General features: G+C 41.3%; 1 protein-coding gene across 2 annotated transcripts in view; it reads right to left on the bottom strand.

Annotated features, from left to right (window-relative positions):
• The window catches only part of ERICH6 (glutamate rich 6), a 46,348-nt gene extending 24,843 nt beyond the window's left edge, over positions 1-21,505 (bottom strand). For both annotated transcript variants that reach the window (XM_070793170.1, XM_070793177.1), the window contains exons 1-7: positions 20,898-21,505; positions 20,040-20,097; positions 17,967-18,058; positions 14,117-14,179; positions 13,712-13,767; positions 13,497-13,613; positions 11,587-11,700 (exon numbers count right to left, since the gene is read on the bottom strand). In XM_070793170.1, coding sequence (XP_070649271.1) covers positions 11,587-11,700; positions 13,497-13,613; positions 13,712-13,767; positions 14,117-14,179; positions 17,967-18,058; positions 20,040-20,097; positions 20,898-21,303 — 906 coding nt within the window. In that variant the 5' untranslated portion in view covers positions 21,304-21,505. The remainder of the gene's footprint in view (positions 1-11,586; positions 11,701-13,496; positions 13,614-13,711; positions 13,768-14,116; positions 14,180-17,966; positions 18,059-20,039; positions 20,098-20,897) is intronic.
• Between the last annotated feature and the right edge of the window lie 3,401 nt (positions 21,506-24,906).

The following is a 24,906-nucleotide window of genomic DNA, read 5'->3' as shown; positions in this document are numbered from 1 at the left end:
ATGTTGAAGCATGTTTAAATGCTTCATGTCTTTTTATGGCTGCATAAGATTCCATAGTATGGGAGGAGGAACAAGATGGCAGAGGAGTAGGTGGATGTGGAGCATGTCTCTCTCCACAGATACATCAGGAATACACCTTCAGACACAGAAGTGCATGAAGAACACAAGCTGAGAGCTGACAGGAGTACCTGACCAGTGGAAAAGAATATATAGAACCACGTGAAACTCAATAGGACGAAGGAACTAGGGGGAAAAACAGGAGTGTTAGGATGGACCTGCCCTTGGCGGGTGGGGGAACTGAAGCAGGGGCCCAATTCCCACAGCGGGGCAATTGTCTGAGTCAGAGGAGAAATATAAAGGCTGAGAGGCAAACAGCTGATCTGTGGCAACCTAAATGGAATGAGAATCAGACAGTCCTTGCTGCAGCCATATGTGCCCCAGACAGGGACACAGGTCCCCTAGAAGGTACAACAGCTGGGAGCTGGAGTTTAGGGATTGTGGAGCAATCCCGGGGCAAGGGCTGCTGTTGACTGTGGAAAGAACAATCAAGGGGATGTGAGGGAGGAGACTGTGATGGGAAATGCCTGTGGAGGAAAGCTGGGCAGCCATGGAAGTAAGGCAATAGTGCTGAGTCATGTGTATGGGGTGTAGCCATCACCATAGCCTCTCTCTCCCCACATGCCAGCATTGGGAGCTGAAAATAGAGAGGCTGGCCCATCAAACGCCTCACCACTGAACTCCAGAGTAGGACCCCAGCCAGGGGGGCCCCCTATGTGCCTGACATGCCTAATAGTAGAGAAGGACCCCAGGCAAGGGAACCCTCTAAGTGCCTGAACAGGCAGAGCTACAGAGAAAGACTGCCCAAAGAAGCCTTCTGATTGCCAGCTATAAGAGGCTTGAAAAAAGACTCTGTTAGGGCCATAACTCCTGCAGTGGAGGCAGTCCGTGTCCCTGAACACTTGGCGCTGCCAGGGTCCCTGCAAGCCAAGAAGATGCACCACGTTCATGCTCAACCCTCACCGGGGCAGAGCTGCCACAGGCAAAAAAGTCTTGCATCTATGCATGCAGGGTCGCTTTGGTCATGTCCAAGTCTTTGCAACCCTGTGGAGTGTGGCCTGCCAGGCTTCTCTCTGTCAGGGGGGTTCTCCAGGCGAGAATACTGGAGTGTATTGGCCAATACTGGTTGCCATACCCTTCTAAAGCCCTATATTTCACCAACTCCTCTGAGTACCTGGTGTTGCCAGAAGCCCTGTGACCCAAGCAGCTGCACCACCTCCACACCTGGCCCTCACTGGGGCAGACCCAAATCCTCCAGGGTAGCCTCAGGTGCAAACCCCAGTGGACGACCCACACATTTGGAAATAAAAGCACAACTGAAACCCAGAGGCAGCGTGGCTGAGGAAGAAGACCCAAAACCTTCCCACCAATTGTACAAGCTGCAGATTAAATCCACATGATCAACTAGGCAGACCCTGTGTCTATGCAGTATGTAAAAGGACATTGAGAGGTCCACAAAAGAAAACACACTAGTTCTGATAGCTGTGGACATTGGAGGCAAGAACACACAGGGGTAGGACCAGATTAGAATCTGAGCTGCCCCCACAGCAGGTCCAGTGCCAGCACAGTGTTGGAGGGCATCCTAGGGAGGTGAGGTGAAGTAGATTGTGACTCCCAGCGAGGGAAAGGACTCTGACAGCAGTAACTCAAGAAAAACATTTATTATTCTTATGTTTTGACTTGTTTTACAGATTCTTTTGGATTCTTTTTTTTCTCCCCCCAAACTTCTGTTCTAGTTGTCAATTTTATTGGCACTATGAAATCTAATTAAGCTTTTTTTTTTCTCATCACATTATTTATTGTTGTTATAAACCTCTGCCTTTTTGTGGGGTTTTGCTGTTTTGGGGAGTTTTTCCTTTTTTCCTTTCTTCTTCCTTTTTTTTCCTTTTCTCTTTTTAAATTTTCTTAAACTTGTTATTATTTTTTTCTACATTTATTCCTTTGTTTGCTTTTCCTACTGTTCTTTACCCCTTGCAGTTAATCTTTAATATAAATAAATCTTCTTTATCTACCTCTATTTATCTTTGCATATCTATTCTTTTTTTCTTTCCTTTACTCTCAACATATTTGTTAGTTTTGTTTTCATTGCTTTATTCCCAAATTGGCACCTTGATTTAGTTATGTTTTCCAGTTTTGCTGTTAACTGGTAGATATAATTCTTGGTTTCCTTCGTTCACCAGATCACTCTATTGTACTTTATTTTTGTTGGACTGTTTTGATTTTGCTTATGGGTATATATTCCATTATTTTAATTATTATTTGCCTGATTTTGTAACTGCCATTTGTCTGGGGTTCATCTTTGGTTTCTCGTTTTTGGGTATTTGTTTAATTCCACTTAATGCCATAACAAACCACTTGTGAAATCTTCGTTACTGACCAGAGATCAAGTCCTGAGCCTTCGGAGTGGGAGCACTGACTCCAAGACCCTAGACTACCAGAGAACTAACCCTAGGGAGTATCAAATAGTGAGAACTCACACGAAGGAAACCACTGGAATACAAGACCCAGCATCACCCAACCACCAATAGCACCCTGTGCAGGACACCTCATCTAAACAACAAACAAAACGAAAATTCATCAGCAGACAGGATTAGCACTTCACTCAGCCTTACCCATCACAGGGAAAAACAAAGAAGCAAACAAAAAACTCAGCACAAATCTCACCCTATATGAAGCTTACACAGGCCACTTGACCAACCTTAGGAAGGAAGAAGCCAAAAGGAAGAAAGAATTCGGCCTTGAAGCCTGGGAAAAGGAGACCTCAAACACAATAAGTTAAAAAAAATAATGAAAAGGCAGAGAAATACTGCACAAATGAGGGAACAAACTAGAAACACAGGAGTCCAAATAAATGAAGAGGAAACAGGCACACTACCTGAAAAAAGAATTCAGAATAATGGTAGTAGAGATGACCAAAAACCTTGAAAACAAAATGGAGAAAATGTAAGAATCAATTAACAACGATCTAGAAGAATGAAAGAATAAACACACAGAGACAAACAACACAATTACTGAAGTTAAAAATACTCTAGAAGGAATCAATAGGAGAATATCTGAAGCAGAAGAACAAATCAGAGAGCTGGAAGATAAAATGGTGGAAATAACTTCTGAAGAGCCGAATAAAGTAAAAAGAATGAAAAGAGCTGAGGACAGTCTCAGAGATCTCTGGGACCATATCAAATGCCCCAACATTCAAATTATAGGGGTCCCAGAAGAAGAAGAGAAAAAGAAATAGAAAAAGAAAATTTTTGAAGAGATTATAGTTGAAAAGTTCCCCAACTGGAAAAGTCAATCAAGTCCAAGAGGCACAAAGAGTCCCATACAGGATAAACCCAAGGAGAAACATGCCAAGACACATACTCATCAAACTAACAAAGACTAAACACAAAGAAAGAATATTAAAAGCAGCAAAGGAGAAGTAACAAGTAACATATAAGGGAAACCCCATACGCTTAACAGCTGATCTTTCAGCGGAAACTCTGCAGGCCAGAAGGGAATGGCAGGATACATTTAAAGTACTGAAAGGGAAAAATCTACAACCAAGGTTACTTTACCTGGCAAGGATATCATTCAAAATTGATGGAGAAATCAAGAGCTTTTCAGACAAGCAAAAGTTAAGAGAATTCAGTACCACCAAACCAGCTTTACAACAAGTGTTAAAGGGACTTATATAGTCAAGAAATATAAGAGAAGAAAAAATATCTACAAAATCAACCCCAAACAATTAAGAAAATAGCAATTGGAACATACACATCAACAATTACTTTAAATGTAAATGGATTAAATGCTCTAACCAAAAGACAAAGACTGGTTGAATGGATAATAAAACAAGACCCATATATATGCTGTCTACAAGAAACCCACTTCAGACCTCAAGACTCATATAGACTGAAAGTGAGAGGATGGAAAAATATATTCCATGCAAATGGGAAGCAAAAGAAAGCTGGAGTAGCAATCCTCATATCAGACAAAATAGACATTAAAATAAAGAAGATTACAAGAGATAAGGAAGGTCACTACATAATGATCAAGGGATCAATCCAAGAGGAAGACATAACAATTGTAAATATCTATGCACCCAACATAGGAGCACCTCAGTACATAAGACAAACACTAACAGACATAAAAGGAGAAATTGACAGTAACACAATAACAGTAGGAGACTTTAACACCCCACTCACACCAATGGACAGATCATCAACACAGAAAATAAGGAAATAAATCTTAAATAATACATTAGATGAGATGGATCTCATTGATATCTTCAGGACATTCCATCCAAATGCAGAAGAATATACCTTCTTCTCAAGGGTACATGGAACATTCTCCAGGATAGACAACATCTTGGGTTACAAATGAAACCTCAATAAATTTAAGAAAACTGAAATTGTATTATGCATCTTCTCTGACCACAATGAGATTAGATATCAACTACAAGAAAAAAAACTGTAAAAAACACAAACACATGGAGATTAACCAATACATTTCTAAATAACCAACATGTTACTGAAGAAATCAAAAGGGAAATCAAAAATTTCTAGGAACAAATGACAATGAAAACTTAACAACTCAAAACCTATGGGATACAGCAAAAGCAGTTCTAAGAGGGAAGTTTATAGCAATACAATCCTACCTTAAGAAACAAGAAAAACATCGAATAGACAACCTAACTTTATACCTAAAACAACTGGAAAAAGAAGAACAAAAAATCCCAAAATTAGTAGAAGGAAAGAAATGATAAATATCAGAGCAGAAATAAGTGAAAAAGAAATGAAAGAAACAATAGTAACGATTAATAAAACTAAAAGGTGGTTCTTTGAGAAGATAAACAAAATTGACAAGCCTTTAGCCAGAATCATAAAGAAAAAAAGAGAGAAGGATCAAATCAACAAAATTAGAAATGAAAAAGGAGAGGTTACAACAGACAGAAATACAAATGCAGAAATACAAAGGATTATAAGAGACTATTATGAACAACCATATGGCAATAAAATGAATAACCTGGAAGAAATGGACAGATGCTTAGTAAAGTTCAATCTTCCAAGACTGAACAAGGAAGAAACAGAAATTATGAAAAACCAAATTACAAGCACTGAAATTGAAGCTGTGATAAAAAAATCTCCCAAAAAACAAAAGCCCAGGACCAGATGGCTTTACAGGAAAATTCTATCAAACATTTAAAGAGCTAGTGCTATCCTTCTAAAACTCTTTCAAAAATTGCAGAGAAAGGAACACTTCCAAACTCATTCTATGGGGCCACCATCACCCTGATACCAAAACCATACAAAGACAACACACAAAAAGAAAACTACAGGCCAATATCCCTGGTGAACATAGATGCAAAAATCCTCAACAAAATTTTAGCAAACAGAATTCAGCAACACATCAAAAAGCTCATACACCATGATCAAGTTGTGTTTATTCCATGGATGCAAGGATTTTTCAATACAAGCAAATCAATCAATGTGATACATGATATTAACAAATCAAAAGATAAAAACCATATGATAATCTCAGTAGATGCAAAAAAGCCTTTGACAAAATTCAACACCCATTTATAAAAACTTCAAAAAAACCTCAACATAGTAAAGGCCATATATGAAGAGCCTACAGCAAACATTATTCTCAATGGTGAAAAACTGAAAGCATTCCCCCTAAGATCAGGAACAAGACAAGGGTATCCATTTTCACCACTATTATTCAACATAGTTCTGGAAGTCCTAGCTACAGCAATCAGAAAAGAAAAAGAAATAAAAGGAATCCAGATTGGAAAAGAAGAAGTCTGTTTGCAGATGACATGATGCTGTACATAGAAAACCCTAAGGATAGTATCAGGAAATTACTAGAGCTAATCAGTAAATTTAGCAAAGTTTCAGGATACAAAATCAATACACAGAAGTCACTTGCATTTCTATATACTAACAATGAAAAATCAGAGAGAAATTAAGGAATCAATCCCATTCACCATTGCAACAAAAATAATTAAATATCTAGGAATAAACTTACCTAAGGAGACAAAAGAACTGTACACAGAAAATTATAAGATACTGATGAAAGAAATCAAAGATGACAAAAACAGATGGAGAGATATTCCATATTCCTGGGTAGGAAGAATCAATATTGTGAAAATGACTATACTACCAAACACAACCTACAGATTCAATGCAATCCCTATCAAATTACCAATGGCATTTTTCACAGAACTAGAGCAAAAATTTTCACAATTCATATGGAAACACAAAAGACCCTGAATAGCCAAAGCAGTCTTGAGAAAGAAGCGTGGAGCTAGAGGACTGACTGACTAGAGGACTTCCTGACTTCAGATTATACTACAAAGCTACAGTCATCAAGACAGCATGATAGTGGCACAAAAACAGAAATATAGACCAATGGAACAAGACAGAAAGCCCAGAAAAAAACCATGCACCGATGGGTACTTTATTTTTGACAAAGGAGTCAAGAATATACAATGGGGCAAAGACAGCCTCTTCAATAAATGGTGCTGGGAAAACTGGACAGCTACATGTAAAATAATGAAATTAGAACACTTCTTAACACCATATACAAAGATAAACTCAAAATCGATTAAAGACCTAAACATAAGACCAGAAACTATAACACCCTTAGAGGAAAACACAGGCAGAACACTCAGTGACATATATTAAAGCAAGAGCCTCTATGACCCACCTCCTAGAGTAATGGAAATGAAAACAAAATCAAACAAGTGGAATCTGATTAAACTTAAAAGCTTTTGGAAAGCAAAGGAAACTATCAGCAAGGCGAAAAGACAACCCTCAGAATGGGAGAAAATGATAGCAAATAAAACAACTGACAAAGGATTAATTTCCAAAATATACAAGCAGCTCATACAACTCAATAACAGAAAAACAAACAACCCAATCAAAAACTGGGAAAAAGACCTAAACAGATATTTCTCCAAAGAAGACACACAGATGGCTAACAAACACATGAAAAGGTGCTCAACATTGCTCATTATTCAGTTCAGTTCAGTTCAGTCGCTCAGTCGTGTCCAGCTCTTTGCGACCCCATGAATTGCAGCACACCAGGCCTCCCTGTCCATCACCAACTCCCAGAGTTCACTCAGACTCACGTCCATTGAATCAGTGATGCCATCCAGCCATCTCATCTTCTGTCGTCCCCTTCTCCTGCCCCCGATCCCTCCCAGCATCAGAGTCTTTTCCAATGAGTCAACTCTTCACATGAGGTGGCCAAAGTACTGGAGTTTCAGCTTCAGCATCATTCCCTCCAAAGAAATCCCAGGGCTGATCTCCTTCAGAATGGACTGGTTGGATCTCCTTGCAGTCCAAGGGACTCTCAAGAGTTCTCCAACACCACAATTCAAAAGCATCAATTCTTCGGCATTCAGCCTTCTTCACAGTCCAACTCTCACATCCATACATGACCACAGGAAAACCCATAGCTTTGACTAGACGGACCTTTGTTGGCAAAGTAATGTCTCTGCTTTTCAATATGCTATCTAGGTTGGTCATAACTTTCCTTCCAAGGAGTAAGCGTCTTTTAATTTCATGGCTGCAGTCACCACCTGCAGTGATTTTGGAGCCCAGGAAAATAAAGTCTGACACTGTTTCCACTGTTTCCCCATCTATTTCCCATGAAGTGATGGGACCAGATGCCATGATCTTCGTTTTCTGAATGTTGAGCTTTAAGCCAACTTTTTCACTCTCCACTTTCACTTTTATCAAGAGGCTTTTGAGTTCCTCTTCACTTTCTGCCATAAGGGTGGTGTCATCTGCATATCTGAGGTTATTGATATTTTTCCCGGCAATCTTGATTCCAGCTTGTGTTTCTTCCAGTCCAGCGTTTCTCATGATGTACTCTGCATATAAGTTAAATAAACAGGGTGACAATATACAGCCTTGATGTACTCCTTTTCCTATTTGGAACCAGTCTGTTGTTCCATGTCCAGTTCTAACTGTTGCTTCCTGACCTGCACACAAATTTCTCAAGAGGCAGATCAGGTGGTCTGGTATTCCCATCTCTTGAAGAATTTTCCACAGCTTATTGTGATCCACACAGTCAAAGGCTTTGGCATAGTCAATAAAGCAGAAATAGATGTTTTTCTGGAACTCTCTTGCTTTTTCCATGATCCAGCAGATGTTGGCAATTTGATCTCTGGTTCCTCTTCCTTTTCTAAAACCAGCTTGAACATCAGGAAGTTCATGGTTCACATATTGCGGAAGCCTGGCTTGGAGAATTTTGAGCATTACTTTACTAGCATGTGAGATGAGTGCAATTGTGAGGTAGTTTGAGCATTCTTTGGCATTGGCTTTCTTTGGGATTGGAATGAAAACTGACTTTTTCCAGTCCTGTGGCCACTGCTGAGGTTTCCAAATTTGCTGGCATATTGAGTGCAGCACTGTCACAGCGTCATCTTTCAGGATTTGAAATAGCTCAACTGGAATTCCATTACCTCCACTAGCTTTGTTTGTAGTGATGCTTTCTAAGGCCCACTTGACTTCACATTCCAGGATGTCTGGCTCTAGGTGAGTGATCACACCATCGTGATTATCTGGGTTGTGAAGATCTCTTTTGTACAGTTCTTTTGTGTATTCTTGCCACCTCTTCTTAATATCTTCTGCTTCTGTTAGGTCCATATCATTTCTGTCCTTTATCGAGCCCATCTTTGCATGGAATGTTCCCTTGGTATCTCTAATTTTTTGAAGAGATCTCTAGTCTTTCCCATTCTGTTGTTTTCCTCTATTTCTTTGCATTGATCGCTGAGGAAGGCTTTCTAATGTCTTCTTGCTATTCTTTGGAACTCTGCATTCATTTACTTATATCTTTCCTTTTCTCATTTGCTTTTCTCTTCTCTTCTTTTCACAGCTATTTGTAAGGCCTACCCAGACAGCCATTTTGCTTTTTTGCATTTCTTTTCCATGGGGATGGTCTTGATCCCTGTCTCCTGTACAATGTCATGAACATCATTCCATAGTTCATCAGGCACTCTATCTATCAGATCTAGGCCCTTAAATCTATTTCTTACTTCCACTGTATAATCATAAGGGATTTGATTTAGGTCATACCTGAATGCTCTAGTGGTTTTCCCTACTTTCTTCAATTTAAGTCTGAATTTGGTAATAAGGAGTTCATGATCTGAGCCCCAGTCAGCTCCTGGTCTTGTTTTTGTTGACTGTATAGAGAAAACGAAGATCATGGCATCCGATCCCATTACTTCATGGGTAATAGATGGGGAAACAGTGGAAACAGAGTCAGACTTTACTTTTTTGGGCTCCAAAATCACTGCAGATGGTGACTGCAGCCATGAAATTAAAAGACGCTTACTCCGTGGAAGGAAAGTTATGTCCAACCTAGATAGCATATTCAAAAGCAGAGACATTACTTTGCCAACAAAGGTCCGTCTAGTCAAGGCTATGGGTTTTCCTTTGGTCATGTATGGATGTGAGAGTTGGACTGTGAAGAAGGCTGAATGCTGAAGAATTGATGCTTTTGAATTGTGGTGTTGGAGAAGACTCTTGAGAGTCCCTTGGACTGCAAGGAGATCCAACCAGTCCATTCTGAAGGAGATCAGCCCTGGGATTTCTTTGGAGAGAATGATGCTGAAGCTGAAACTCCAGTACTTTGGCCACCTCATGCGAAAAGTTGACTCATTGGAAAAGACTCTGATGCTGGGAGGGATCGGGGGCAGGAGGAGAAGGGGACGACAGAAGATGAGATGGCTGGATGGCATCACTGACTCGATGGACGTGAGTCTGAGTGAACTCTGGGAGTTGGTGATGGACAGGGAGGCCTGGCGTGCTGCGATTCATGGAGTTGCAAAGAGTTGGACACGACTCAGCGACTGAACTGAACTGAACTGAATAGAGCTTCTCCATCTTTGGCTGCAAAGAATATAATCAATCTGATTTCGGTGTTGACCATCTGGTGATGTCCATGTCCATGTCCATGTCTCATTATTAAAGAAATGCAAATCAAAACTACAATGAGATATCACCTCACACTGGTCAGAATGAAAAAGAATCAAAAAGTCTGCAGACAATAAATGCTGGAGAGGGTGTGGAGAAAAGCAAACGCTCCTGCACTGTTGCTGGGAATGTAAACTGATGCAGCCACTATGGAAGGCGGTATGGAGATTCCTTAAAAACTAGGAATAAAACCACCAAATGACCCAGCAATCTCACTACTAGGCATATACCCTGAGGAAAACAAAATTTAAAGAGACACATTTATCCTATTGTTCATTACAGCACTATTTACAACAGCTAGAACATGGAAGCAACCTAGATGTCCATCGACAGAGAATGGATAAAGAAGTTTTGGTACATATACACAATGGAATATTATTCAGCCATAAGAAGGAACATCTTTGAGTTAGTTCTAATGAGGTAGATGAACCTAGAGCCTATTATACAGAGTGAAGTAAGTCAGAAAGAGAAAGACAAATATTGTATTCTAACATATACATATGCAATCTAGATCTAGAAAAATGGTACTGAAGAATTTATTTACAGAGCAGCAATGGAGAAACAGACATAGAGAACAGACTTATGGACATGGGGAGAGGTGAGGAGAGGGTGAGATGTATGGAAAGAGTAACATGGAAACTTATATTACCATATGTAAAATAGATAGCCAATGGGAATTTGCTGTATGGCTCAGGACACTCAAACAGGAGCTCTATATCAATCTAGAGGGATGGGATGGGGAGGGAGATGGGAGGGAGGTTCAAAAGGGAGGGGATATATGTACACCTATGGCTTATTCATGTTGAAGTTTGACAGAAAACAACAAAATTCTGTAAAGCAAATATCCTTCAATTAAAAAATAAATTTTAAAAATAAAATAAAATTAACGATCTGGAAAAAAAAAAAAAAAAGATTCCATAGTCTGGATGCTCCACATTTCTTTACACTATCTTGATGAGCATCTGGGTTGTTTTCACTTTCTAGCTGTCATGAATTATGCTGCTGTGAACATTTATATGTGTTTCTGGGTGGACATATGTTGTTAGTTTTAATGGGTATATACCTAGGAATGGAATTATTTGTTGGGTTATGTGGTATCTGTATGTTTAACTTTTTGATGAGCTACTGTTTAGACTTGTCCAAGGTGGCAGCATCATTTTATATTCCCCTTCAGCAATGTTTGAGAATTCTAGTTTCCCTACACCCTTGCCAACAGTTGTTTTATCTGTCTTTTGGGTTATAGCCATTCAAGGGGTGTGAAATGGTATCCCGTTGTGGTTATGATTTGCATTGCCCCAAGAGAATGGGGCAGAACCCTTTTAAGAATGGCAATTCATGGAATTCCCTGGCAATCTAGTGGTTAGAATTCCAGGTTTTCACTGCTGGGGGCTCAGGTTCAATCCCTGTTCAGGGAACTAGGGTCCTACAAGCCATGCAGTGTGGCAAAAGAAAAAAAAAAGTGGGGGGTGATGTAGTGGGAAGATGCAGAAGAACATGCTGCTTATGTTTAAAGTAATGTCTAAAAATAACACTATTTCCTCAGTAAACCTGCTCTAGAACTTACGTGTTCTGGCAGTTCAGAGCTGCTGTAATCAGAGGAAACATCTACATTGGAGAGAAATGTTCTTAGGTCGCTCCCACAGAATTCACACTTGGGTGATTCCTCCTCCTCTTCTTCCTTCAGAGAGGAGAGAAAAAATGAAGATATGCCCACATGGAGGCCCAGAGCCTCTCAGAGCAGGAGAAGCCAGAGCCCTGGGCAAGGCCAGCGAATCCACATTTCAAAGAGTGTGGCTGGAAAAGAGAGCTGGCCAATCAGGTGCCGCCACCCTGAACCTAAACTAGTGTCAAGGCCCATCTCAGAAGACCTGAAAGGTCTGCCTGGGATTCAGGTGGAACCAGCCCTGCCCAGAGACCAGTGCAGGGACAGCTCTGTGGAAGGGAGCCCCCAAGGCCTTCCTCAAGCTCAGGCCCATCTCTGGGTGTCAGGGGAAGAAAGCTCAATACAAGCTCTTGTGCTTCAGAAAAACGAAGCTGCTGTGTTTGCAATGTAAGAGACCTGGTTCGATCCCTGGGTCAGCAATATCCCCTGTAGAAAGGAATGGCCACGCACTCCAGTATTCTTGCCTGGAAAATTCCATGGACAAAGGAAACTGGTGGGCTATATAGTCCATGGGGTTGCAAAGAGTTGGACATGACTGCACGATTAACACTTATGCTTGAGGAAAGAATTTCTTTCTTCAAGAAAGAATTTACATTACATGATGTATTTAATGTGTCACCACGCATTAGAATTGCTTAGTTCAATGTGCTGCACAAAATAACAGTGAACACCAACCATGTTGCTGCATCCACAGGGCGTTCCTGTCAACTCCTGCACACATATCTGTGCTGCCCTGCCTCACTTGTTGGTGAATCTTATTTTCAGCAAATAAGGCTGTACCTTTAGTGTGCCCCAGAAGAAGTAATCAAGGAGGTTCCAGTTTGGGGAGTGTGCAGCTCTCAGCACAAGTCCAAGTTTGGAAATAATCATACTGCCAGTCAGTCCCATACCTCTTTGGCCAAGCAAGGTGGTGTGCGTCCTGTCGGAATGACTAAGGTGACCTCTCCCTTGCCCATTGAAAGCAGACATTAATTGGTCACTTAACACTATTAAATACAGCTAACGCTCACTGTGCTTCCAGGCTTATGGCCATTGTTATAGGTTGAACTGTGTTCCTCCAAAGGCTATGTTAATCCTAATCCCTGGTACCTGTGAATGTGGCCTGACTTAGAATGGGGTCTCTGAAGATGCAATGAAGTTAAGAGGAGGTCATTAGGGTGGGCAATAAAGCAATATGACTGGTATCCTTGGAGAAGTGGGACATTTGGACACAGACACACGCTGTGACAGTCAAGGCAGAGACTACAGTGATGCGGCCGCAAGCCAAGGAATGCCAATGACTGATGCCGTCACCAGAAGCTCAGAAGAGGCAAGAAGGGGCTCTCCCAGGCTGGACTTGTTGACACCTTGATTTTGGACTTTTAGCCTTCAGAACTGTGAGACAATACTTTTCTGTTGCCATAAGCCATAAGCCACCTAGTTTCTGGCATTTTGTTACAGAAGCCCTAGGAAATGAACACAGCCACCCTAAGTGCTATTTCAAGTAAGTGAGCTCTTAGCCTGCTTTTTTTTTTTTTAAAGTAAGTTCGGTCTTCCCTGGCAGTCCAGTTGTTAAGACTTTGCCTTCTAACGCAGGGAGTGTGGATTTCAGCCCTGGTTGGGGAACTAAGATCCCACATGACTCTTGGCCAAAAAACGAAAATATAAAACAGAAACAATTCTGTAACAAATTGAATAACAACTTTAAAAATGGTCCACATCAAAAAAAAAAAATCTTAAAAAAATTATGTTCAGTATCTTTTGTGCAAATCATCATGTGTCTTTTTACATCATTTATGACAGAAATAAAAAAAAATGTAAATGAAAATTACCTTGAACTTAATGCCTAAATTGGAACTCTCTTGTTTGAATGTCAGAATAGATGGTGGCCCAATGCTGGGTAATGTTCTCAGTGAGGGCTCAAAGAGTGTTATGAAGTCTTCCTTAAACTAAATTTTAAAAAGAGAGAAAGAAAAAAATGGAAGATTGAATAAGTGATTTTTACCATGAGTATGGTGTACTAGTTGGGTTGATAAACATCTCTTACCTCCAGTTCACATAAAATACTTAGTTTTGGTTCTTCTGGGTTAATTATCCATTTTGCTGAAGAAAAAAAGGGACAGATTTAGATGGAAAGTTAAAAACTTTTATGCAGTGTAGTTTGAAAACCATTTTCTGTAAAGTCCTAGCCCATCACACACACACACACACACACACACACACACACACACACACACAGAGTCTAAATGCCCTGAAACCCTACCTTCACCACCTTCTTGCATATATTCTTTTTTTATTGGAATATAATTGCTTTACAATGTTGTGTTAGTTTCTGCTATATTCTTGGGGGAGCTCTTTTCTAAAGGGGTTGGACGCCATCCACGTTCAGGCAGACTCCTTAAGGGCAGTTTGTCTGTGTTGGAGGTGGGGTTGATGCCAAACATCCAGTTACCTCTTAACTTAGATGCTGGATTTTCAGGTTCATCCTCCTTCTTTACAGAGGGCACTTTCTTCTCTGAAAAAAGAGTGTACATTTGTCAATCAGTCCTGACAAAGGAGAAAAGAAGTCTCATAGAAAAGAAAATACGCCTCTTAGGAAAATAAGTGCCCTTATTGTGTTTATCTTTTAATGTTTTTCCTTTTCCCAAATAACATGTTATCAACAGTAAATAACAAACAGAGGAGGTGCACCACTAATGAAACACATTAAAAAATGTTTCCTGGGGCTTCCCAGGTGGCACTAGTGATAAAGAACCCGCCTGCCAATGCAGGAGACATAAAAGACTTTTCCTTGCTGCTTTTGAGTCTCAGAATACTACAGGAATGCACATTTTACTTGATTATAATCATGGTTTGCAGGCCCTTTTGTGTTCTGCCTTTTAAGCATACCATTCTGTCTAATTTATGACCATCATTCTGCAAAAGAGTCTTCAGCGGGAGGAGTGCTGGGCTGGGGTCAAGTAGTTCCCATTCAAAACACTGAATTAAACCACCATGATAATTCCCTCTGCAGATTCCAGGGCAATACTGGGAATGGGAAAGACAGCCATCAGCACACAGGCCACTTGGAATAAATGTCTAGAAGGTTAAACAAATGAGATTGGCATGATGAAAAACCAATCAGAACAATCCACAATGGGACAGAGGTAAAGGGGGAGGGTGGGCCCATTCTCCCAGTACAGCCAGAGCTGGTGCTGGAAAAAGAGATAGGTGTCAGAGGATGAGACCCTTCCTCTGTGGTGGTGGAGGTTTAGTCGCTAAGTCGTGTCCGACTCTTGCGACCACATGGACTGTAGCCTGCCAGGATCCTCTGTCCATGGAATTCTCCAAGCAAGAATATTGGAGTGGGTTGCCATTTCCTTCTCCAACTTCCTATGTGGAGGATCTGAATAATTTTATTTTTTTAAGTGGACCATTTTTTAAAGTCTTCATTAAATTTGTCACAGTATTACTTCTGTTGTTTATGTCCTGGTTTTTTGGTAGTGAGGCATGTGGCATCTTAACTCCCTGACTAGGGATCAAACCCATATCCCCTGCATTGGAAGGTGAAGTTTTAGCCCCTGGACTTCCAGGGAAGCCCCTGAACAATTTAAAAATAAGTTTTAGGCATTTTGCCCAACAGAAATGCCAGCACAGATATTTTTTTAAAAAAGAGTGAACAAAGGTTTTCATTAAAGTATTTTTTGTTATAGTGAAGAGGTCAAAACACCAAACCAAACCAAATCAAATGACCTTGAAACATCTAACAATCAGACGTATTACATAAGTCACAGTAAGTATATAAGGGAATATATATATAGGTGTATATGGTGTATATATAGGGAATGCTATAGGTATATAAGGGAACGCTACGTAGTCATTTCAAGAAAGTAGATCAGTTGTTCCTGACATAGGAAGGTAAAAAAATTTTTTTTAATTAAAAAAAGATAAAACTGCTGTTAATCACAGGAAATATAATTGGTAGACCTTTAACTGATAAATTATTAGAATTAGAAAGTTCAGCAAGAGAATCAGATAACAAGATTAATACAATCAATAATTTTCCTCAGTTCAGTTAAGTTGCTCAGTCGCGTCCAACTCTTTGTAACCCCACGGACTGCAGCACACCAGGCCTCCCTGTCCATCACCAACTCCTGGAGTTTACTCAAACTCACGTGCATTGAGTCCGTGATGCCATCCAACCATCTCATCCTCTGTTGTCCCCTTCTCCTCCCACCTTCAATCTTTCCCAGCATCAGGGTCTTTTCAAACGAGTTTATACATGGACAATAACCAATTAGAAAATATAATAGAAAAAAATTCCAATTGTTATATCAATAAAGACAACTGCAAAACATCTCAGAATAAATTAATTAGAGCTACAAATAAGTTCTCTATTAAAAGGAACTATAAAAGAAGATATGAAAAAAGTACATGTACAAAAGTACAATGTACATTATACATTGAAAATGTACATTAGGCTCCTGTTGTTCAAAGAAGGAAACTATTCGTTGAGGTGGCTCTAATAATGCCTTGGTAGCCAACTGTTAGCAAAAGGGAAACCTAAGCCAGAGCCAAGGTTAATGCCTCAAGGTTAAGAACAGCTAACTGCAAACAGCCAACTGGGCTTTCCCAAATAATGCAACCTTAAGCAATAGCCAATCAAATAACTTCCTTGGTTTGCTCTTTTGACTTCTCTATAAAAACCTCTCCAGAGCTCTCCTCTGTGGAATGCTCCTAACCATATCTGGTTTGGCGCTGGCCAATTCCAATCCATATCTGCTCAAGTAAACTCTAAAAAAATGGAAAATGTCTCAGTTTATCTTTTAATGCTACAAAGCAAGATCAAAGAGTCAACTTGTCAAGTTCCACTGAAAAACCTCATCACAATTACTTGGACTATATAGATTAATTTGGGAATAATTAACAAGTTTGCTGCTGCTGCTAAGTCGCTTCAGTTGTGTCCAACTCTGTGCGACTCCATAACGGCAGCCCACCAAGCTCCCCCGTCCCTGGGATTCTCCAGGCAAGAACCCTGGAGTGGGTTGCCATTTCCTCCTCCAATGCATGAAAGTAAAAAGTGCAAGTGAAATCGTTCAGTTGTTTCTGACTCTTAGCGACCCCACGGACTGCAGCCTACCAGGCTCCTCCTTCCATGGGATTTTCCAGGCAAGAGTACTGGAGTGGGGTGCCATTGCCTTCTCCAACAAATTTTCTAATAGTAGGTTTAATATTATATTAACATATGATATTAATTCTACATCTGATTTTTATGTTAGATTGTGTCACTCCTCTGGGCAGGCCCTCCAGTGACTTCGGACTTCATTCTCATTGAATAAGATCTGGTCCTCACCATCTCTCTGACCTTATTACCTAGAATTCACTTCCTTCCTCACTCCACTGCAGCCACTCTGGCTGCCTCCATTGTTTTAGAGGGAAGTGCTTGCTCTTCCCTATGCCTGTAACACTCTTTCCCCAGAGATCATCATCACTCTCACACTTCGAGGTCTGTACTCAAACACTTCAGTTTCTCAGTGAAGATTTCCCTGAGCATCCTGTGTAAACTTTGACCCACTTGTCCAGCACTTCTCAGCCCTCTGCCTGCTCTATTTTTCTCCTTAGCACTTACATCATCTAAGCCATTGTGCATTTACTTGCTTTGTGTATTATTTATGTCACTATCACCATCACCTCCATCCCCCACACTTTAAAAGAAGACCACTGAGACAGGGGTTTGTCTGCTTTATTCGTTGCTGTGACGCTAGAATAGGAAACTGACCTACGACAGGTACTTGACCTATTACAGGTATGTGTTCTGTAAACATCTGATGAACATACGATCCAACATACAACAAATAATAAAGTTTAAAGGAAAGGCTGTTCATAATGATCACTTCTGAGGAATATACTGAGTAAGTTAAAAACTTAATGTTCCCATTATATTTTTCTTAATGGTTTGATGTTTAAAAAACAGCATGCATATGTTACTTCTACAATAAAAAATAGAGATATGTATCAAAATATGATGGCAGACTATCTCTTGATGTGAACACAGGTGCTACCATTTACTAAAGACTCAGTGCCAAGGATTTTCAATGTTGAATCTCACTTTGATCTTCATAATGGTCCTATGAGACAAGGATTATTATGGCCAAGAGAGGAAGAAGGAGAGTCAGTGAGGTTAACTGACTTGCCTAGTTGTCACAGTGTTAGTTTGTGTTGGTGCTAGGGTTTAATTCTACCTCCCCTGGTCGCCTACACCCATGCTCTTTCCAGCATGCAGTCCCACCTCCCAGCAAAAGCTTCAGAACCAAACCACTCACTGGGCTTCTCCATGTCAGCCAATTCTTGAAGCCAACTTTCTTCTGTTTGTATCGATACTGGAACTTTTGGATGCAGACTGTGATATATAGCCCTGAAATTTAGATAAAATGCTTGTTTTCAGTATACCTAGAGAGTTGTTAGCAGTCCTTTTAAATCTGGTACATTTAACAATCAAATAACTAATGTCCCTAGAAGACCCTGATTTCTTGGAAATATTTTCTTCCATTCTTATGTCTTCAGTAAAGTCAGGCACACTGTGCTAGTTGTCCCTAGAAGACCCTGATTTCTTGGAAATATTTTCTTCCATTCTTATGTCTTCAGTAAAGTCAGGCACACTGTGCTAGTGTCGTATCTGTTCTTTGCAAAGTACTCCTTTCTAAATCTTAGAGGCTCCCAATACCATATTATTTCTCTCAGAGAGTAAATTACCACCCCTCTCTCTGTGTATGTGTGTCATTATTGTTGGCATTGGCAATGATGGTATGTGTGTTTAAACATTTATTTGAATTTAAATTAGAACATACTATTCGTTTTAAAATAGCTGTACAATAATCCAGTCTTTTTAAAGGGCTGAAGTTAAATGCATCGTAATTAAGCATTCTGTATTCATCCCACAAGTATTGTGGAGCTTTATCAGTCAGTTAACATTGACATAACCGGAAGCAGGAATTTACTGACTAGCTAAAATGACTGTTACTGGTAACAAATAAATAGTAACTATTGCTTTTCAAGTTCCTTTGCCTCTTTGAGTTTCAGGGGTTTTTTGTTTGTTTGTTTGTTTTGCAGTAATTTGCTGGCTCTTCTAAAAATATCAGACAAAAATTTCCCAAAGAGTTTAGTCAACGTTAGGACTGTTACTTTTTCACCTTTCTCAGTTCTCTTATGTCTCCACCTTCCTTTTTTGAAGCTTTGTTTCTGGTACATTGTGTGTTTTAATTCTGAAATGACTGTACTGTAATGGCTGGAGAACTGCTCTGTTGAAGCCACTCCATCTGGGGGAGTCCTGTTTGTCTAACTTCCCAGGGAAACAAGTTACGAGACGAAGAGTAAAGGAACACGGAAGAAATTTTAAGACAGGCAAGAACTCAGAAATTTGACTGTCCATGAGATCAATACAAAATAATTACCTGAGGAATTTTCTCCAGCAAAAAGAAGAGGAATAAAAAGAAAAAGAGCAAAATGGAAATCAAGAAAGAATGGCCATTAGCCCAATTCAGAAAAATTGAAGACAACTAAAAACAACCAAGGGTTCAGAAGTTCTCCTTTTAGGAGCCAAGTTTTATGGACATAGGCTTTCATTTTCTTGTACAAGCGTGCAGTCACAGTATTGGTTTCTCAGCAAGAAATTATGAGTATTGGTTATTGGTTTCCAACTTTTAGAATCAACTTGCACCCAAAGCACTAAGAACTAATAATAATTACACAACACACAATCACAATAAAACTTAGTAAAGTAATATGACTTTATATGACTATATTATATATTTTAATAAAATCTGTTAAATAATTTGTTGTTTATTGGGAAAGTAAAGGGTAAGAGGAGAGAAGGAAGTAGCAGTTCATTAAGGTGTTAATTTTTTAAAAGAGTTAATAGTCACTAAAATTGATAAACCAAGAAGTAGAGATTTAAATACTCTAAAGTCTTAAAGGTTAGAAAAATTAAATATAATATAACTACTGAAAATGGAGAGGAGGGAAGTGGTGTGAGTTACATTCCTCAGCTTTCATGATGGAAGGTCAGTAGCTATGTTAATAAATCAAGTAATGAAAATCTGCTATTTAAATTTTACTGGAAACAAAACAAACTGTTAATAGTATGCTAACTCTGGTGAGTGGAAGAGGGAACAGAGAGGGGTACAGAAATCTACAGGTAAATAATAGGCCAGAGATGGGCAAGGACCCTGTCTCTATCCGCTCCAAAGTGTCTAACAGTGTAGATTAAAATTTTAAATATATATATATTAGTTGCAAATGCCCTGGATGATCTTACTCTACCTTCCTGACACGTTCATCCCCAAAGTAAACATCATTTTTAAAAAATAATAAGATGAAAACTGAAAACAATTTCTTACCTATCAAAATTCATTTCAGACATGTCTTTCCTAAATGTCTGAAATATTTTAGGAAAACCTGTTGAATAAAACACGAAACAATTTAGCCGTTCCATTTGAATCAATGGTTCTCAAAAGGTCACTTTTGCCCCCTAGGAAACATTTAGCAATATCTAAAGACATTTTGACAATTGTCACAAAGCCTAGTAGGGGCTAACTAGCAGAGTCAGATGTAGACAGGGATGCTGTTAAACATACCATAAAGCCGAGTACAGTCCCTCCTCCTGCCCTCAACACGCTCAGCCTCAGCAAAGAGTGATCCAGACCAAAATGTCAATACTGGGGGATGGACGAAATCTACTCTAAGCAACTGCTCTGCTTCCAAGTGGTTGGAGTGGTTTCAGTACACTTAGGCACAAATGTGAACTGTTTATTTATTTTTTTGGGGGGGAGGGGTAAGAGGAGGCAGGGCTGTTTCAATAGCAGAACATCCTTAAAGCACTACTCCTTCCTCTTCCTCGTGGTATGAGAGAGAGAGAGGCGGGAGGACAGAATGAACATGAGACAGAGGACACGATCACTGAATGCACTCGTACAAGTTATAAAGCGAGCACTCCGTACAGTACTGTCTGTTTCCTGTTTTAGGAGGATGCTTCCCCTTCATTCTAAACTATGAACTATCACAGCCGCTCAGCCAAGATTTCAGGGTCTTTGAGAGAAAGGACTGAGATACGGGTGTATGGGAAGTGGTGAGTGTATTTGGAAACTGACACCCCATAGACGAAGGTTATAGAGTAGTTGTATCAGCTCTCCCCTAGGGATCGGGAAGCCTTAGAGGAAAGGGCTCGGCGTCGGGGGCGAGGGGCGAGGGGGCGGTACTTTTTTGGGAGGAGATCCTGGAGGGGGCGCTGTCGCTGGGCACAGACGTCTGGCTCCACCACGACAGGCTCGGCGTCCTGAGCGTCAGCGTTGGGCTCAGGCTGGGGCTAACGACGCTGGCTAAGCGGGGGCGAGGCCAGCCTTCCTCACTGGCATCTCCGAAGTCCCAAAACTTCGAAAAGTACTCCTCGCTGAACCTCCCAAAGGCTTCCAGCTCCTTTTCCAGCTCCGCCACCGCCTGCTGGTCCTCTTCCTCCTCCTCCTCCTCCTCTTCCTCCTCCACCGCCTCCTCTTCTTCCTCCTCCTCCTCTTCCTCCACGTTCACCTCCTGCTCCTCTTCCTCCTCTTCCTCCTCCTCGTGGCCCTGCTCCTTCTCGGGCTTTCCGAAGCTGCGTTGCGAGTGCATGTTGGCCGTGGCAGGCGGGAAGCAGGATCCCCGCTAGCACAAAGGACACCGGCGGGTCCAGGGCCCGGGGGCGGGCCGCCTTCTGTGCGTCCGTCTCCCTGGGCAACCGCCCGCAGTTCGGCCTGGGAGCCTGGAGGTTAAAGTCGCAGGACCCCTCAGCCGGGAGGACTGGCGCTGGGAGGAGAGGGGCCGACGGGGACGGTAGCCAGGACCCCTGCAGATTCCTTTGGCATCTGCGTTCTGGACTCCAGCGGGAAATTCTAACGGCCTGCTGCTAACTGATCCTCCTTTCTAATTTCTCAGCTTATTTGGAGCCAGTCTTAAAAATTTTTTTTAATTAAAAAAAAAAAGGAGGTATAGTTGACTTAAAATATTGTATTAATTTCTAGTGTACAACACGATTCGATATTTTTGTAGAACTTCAGATCAGATCAGATCAGTAGCTCAGTCGTGTCCGACTCTGCGACCCCATGAATTGCAGCACGCCAGGCCTCCCTGTCCCGGAGGGAGAACTGTCCCAGAACTCCTGTCTCCCGGAGTTCTCTCAGACTCACGTCCATCGAGTCAGTGATGCCATCCAGCCATCTCATCCTCTGTCGTCCCCTTCTCCTCTTGCCCCCAATCCCTCCCAACATCAGAGTCTTGTCCAAGGAGTCAACTCTTTGCATGAGGTGGCCAAAGTACTGGAGTTTCAGCTTTAGCATCATTCCTTCCAAAGAAATCCCAGGACTGATCTCCTTCAGAATGGACTGGTTGGATCTCCTTGCAGTCCAAGGGACTTTCAAGAGTCTTCTCCAACACTACAGTTCAAAAGCATCAATTCTTCGGTGGTCAGCCTTCTTCACAGTCCAACTCTCACATCCATACATGACCACAGGAAAAACCATAGCCTTGACTAGACGAACCTTTGTTGGCAAAGTAATGTCTCTGCTTTTGAATATGCTATTTAGGTTGGTCATAACTTTCCTTCCAAGGAGCAAGCGTCTTTTAATTTCATGGCTGCAGTCACCGTCTGCAGTGATTTTGGATCCCAGAAAAATAAAGTCTGACACTGTTTCCACTGTTTCCCCATCTATTTCCCATGAAGTGATGGGACCGGATGCCATGATCTTCGTTTTCTGAATGTTGAGCTTTAAGCCAACTTTTTCACTCTCCTCTTTCACTTTCATCAAGAGGCTTTTGAGTTCCTCTTCACTTTCTGCCATAAGGGTGGTGTCATCTGGATATCTGAGGTTATTGATATTTCTCCTGGCAATCTTGATTCCAGCTTGTGTTTCTTCCAGTCCAGCGTTTCTCATGATGTACTCTGCATAGAAGTTAAATAAAGCAGGGTGACAATATACAGTCTTGACGTACTCCTTTGCCTATTTGGAACCAGTCTGTTGTTTCATGTCCAGTTCTAACTGTTGCTTCCTGACCTGCACACAAATTTCTCAAGAGGCAGATTAGGTGGTCTGGTATTCCCATCTCTTTCAGAATTTGGGACCTAACTAAACTTAAAAGCTTCTGCACAGTTTATTGTGATCCACCCAGTCAAAGGCTTTGGCATAGTCAATAAAGCAGAAATAGATGTTTTTCTGCTACTCTCTTGCTTTTTCCATGATCCAGCGGATGTTGGCAATTTGATCTCTGGTTCCTCTTCCTTTTCTAAAACCAGCTTGAACATCAGGAAGTTCATGGTTCACATATTGCTGAAGCCTGGCTTGGAGAATTTTGAGCATTACTTTACTAGCATGTGAGATGAGTGCAATTGTGCGGTAGTTTGAGCATTCTTTGGCATTGGCTTTCTTTGGGATTGGAATGAAAACTGACCTTTTCCAGTCCTGTGGCCACTGCTGAGTTTTCCAAATTTGCTGGCATATTGAGTGCCGCATTTTAATTTATTATAAAATATTGGGAAGCTAGTTTTTGAAGCTGGGGAAGGGGAATGGCTACTAGTGATGGACACCCATAAGGCCACTTTGTATTGCTGATGCCAGGGTTTGGTTTTGGAGTGGACAGGTGCTTGTTGGAGCTTATGATAAAACTTTATTTACAAAAGCTGGCACCGGTCCACCGTGGTAGTTTGCTGGTTTGATTTTTTTAAAAGACTGCCTTAAATGTGGGCTTCTCAGATGGTGCTAGTGGTAAAGAACCTCCTGCCAATGCAAGAGACAAATCCATCCCTGGGTGGGGAAGATCCTCTGAAGGAGGTCATGGCAACCCTCTCCAGTATTCTTGTCTGGAGAATCCCACAGACAGAGGAACCTGGTAGGCTACAGTATATAGGGCACAAAGAGTCGGACACGACTGAAACGACTTAGCATGCACACCTTAAATATTGTTTATCCCAATTAGTGAGATTTTTGATGCCACTGAGGTGAGTGCCTTGCTGTAGTCCGGGGTCTGATTAATGCTTGTTCTATCCATCCATACAGGGGGTGGACAAGGCCTGAGGCATTTGGCCACCAAGGCATCTCCCGTGGCTTTGTTTTCAGCTCATTGTACTTTTTACCACCGGGCTGGAAACCAACTCAGGTTTGGTTGCTCATTGCTCCAAAGTTAGTGCTCAATAAGCAAGGGTTGGTGGAAAAAGAAAGGTGCTTTGCTTGGGAAGCTGGCAATCTGGGGAGGTGGTGAACTAATGTCCTCCAAACCATCTCCCAATGAGCAGATCAGGGGGCAAGAACTTTAGAGGAAAGCTTTAAGGATGTGCAGACAGGGGCTGTGCAGAGCACCACAGTCAGCTCTTGACTACCATCTTGAAACTGGTCATGCTGTGGTTTGGTCTTGATTGTTTTAAGCATAATCATTCTCAGTTTCAGGGTGGTTTGCTGCCATTTTCTCGACGCCAGTTCCTGGAATTATGCTAGCCACAGATGTAGAACTGCTCAGGGTGCAGCAGCTTATATCATGGTTACAGTCTGGTCATTATGCAATTTAGCTTTTCCCCTTTGATGGTGGTTATAGTGTCTGCAAAATAACTCAGGAATGTGTCTCAGATACCATTATCTACGTCCTTCAGGGCGGAACTAAAGATTCTGTGACTGCCGTATGGGTGATTTCCTGCTTAAATTGTTACCAGTTCTCTAGGCCTAATTGCTATTTTTGTCACTACATGTCTATATCCTTTCAGTCATTAATTCTTGAGCCAGGCTTTTGTGACTCGGGGAAGGCTCCTAGCAGACTAAAGCCTTTTTCTACAAACAAGAAATAGGGCACATGGAAGGGCTTTTGGACCTGGGAGAATCCCGTAGGATCCTGCTTGGTTTTGTTAGGGGAAGCACTGACTGAAACTGGCCACGTGGCCAGGCACCATAGTAACTATTTGCATGAGTTGTTTTATGACAGGAGGTCCTGGTAAGGAACATGGAACTAATACGCCACCACTAACCAGGAGAGTTCAGAAAAGGTCAAAACGTGACACCACGTGTCCAGCCACCTCCCAGAATCCTCCTCACTGGCATCCATCTTGGCTGAACAACGCGTGCACCACCAGGAAGGATTCTGAGTCAGAATGATTGGCTAAAGACAACCCAGAAACTAATCCCATCACCATAAAACCCAAGACTGGCAGAGCATTTCTCCTGGGTTCCCTTTCCCTGCTGCTCTCTGCCCGGCTGC

Source organism: Bos indicus, chromosome 1 (assembly GCF_029378745.1).
Source record: "Bos indicus isolate NIAB-ARS_2022 breed Sahiwal x Tharparkar chromosome 1, NIAB-ARS_B.indTharparkar_mat_pri_1.0, whole genome shotgun sequence".
Classification (NCBI taxonomy): domain Eukaryota; kingdom Metazoa; phylum Chordata; class Mammalia; order Artiodactyla; family Bovidae; genus Bos; species Bos indicus.
This window is presented reverse-complemented; position numbering and strand designations above follow the sequence as displayed.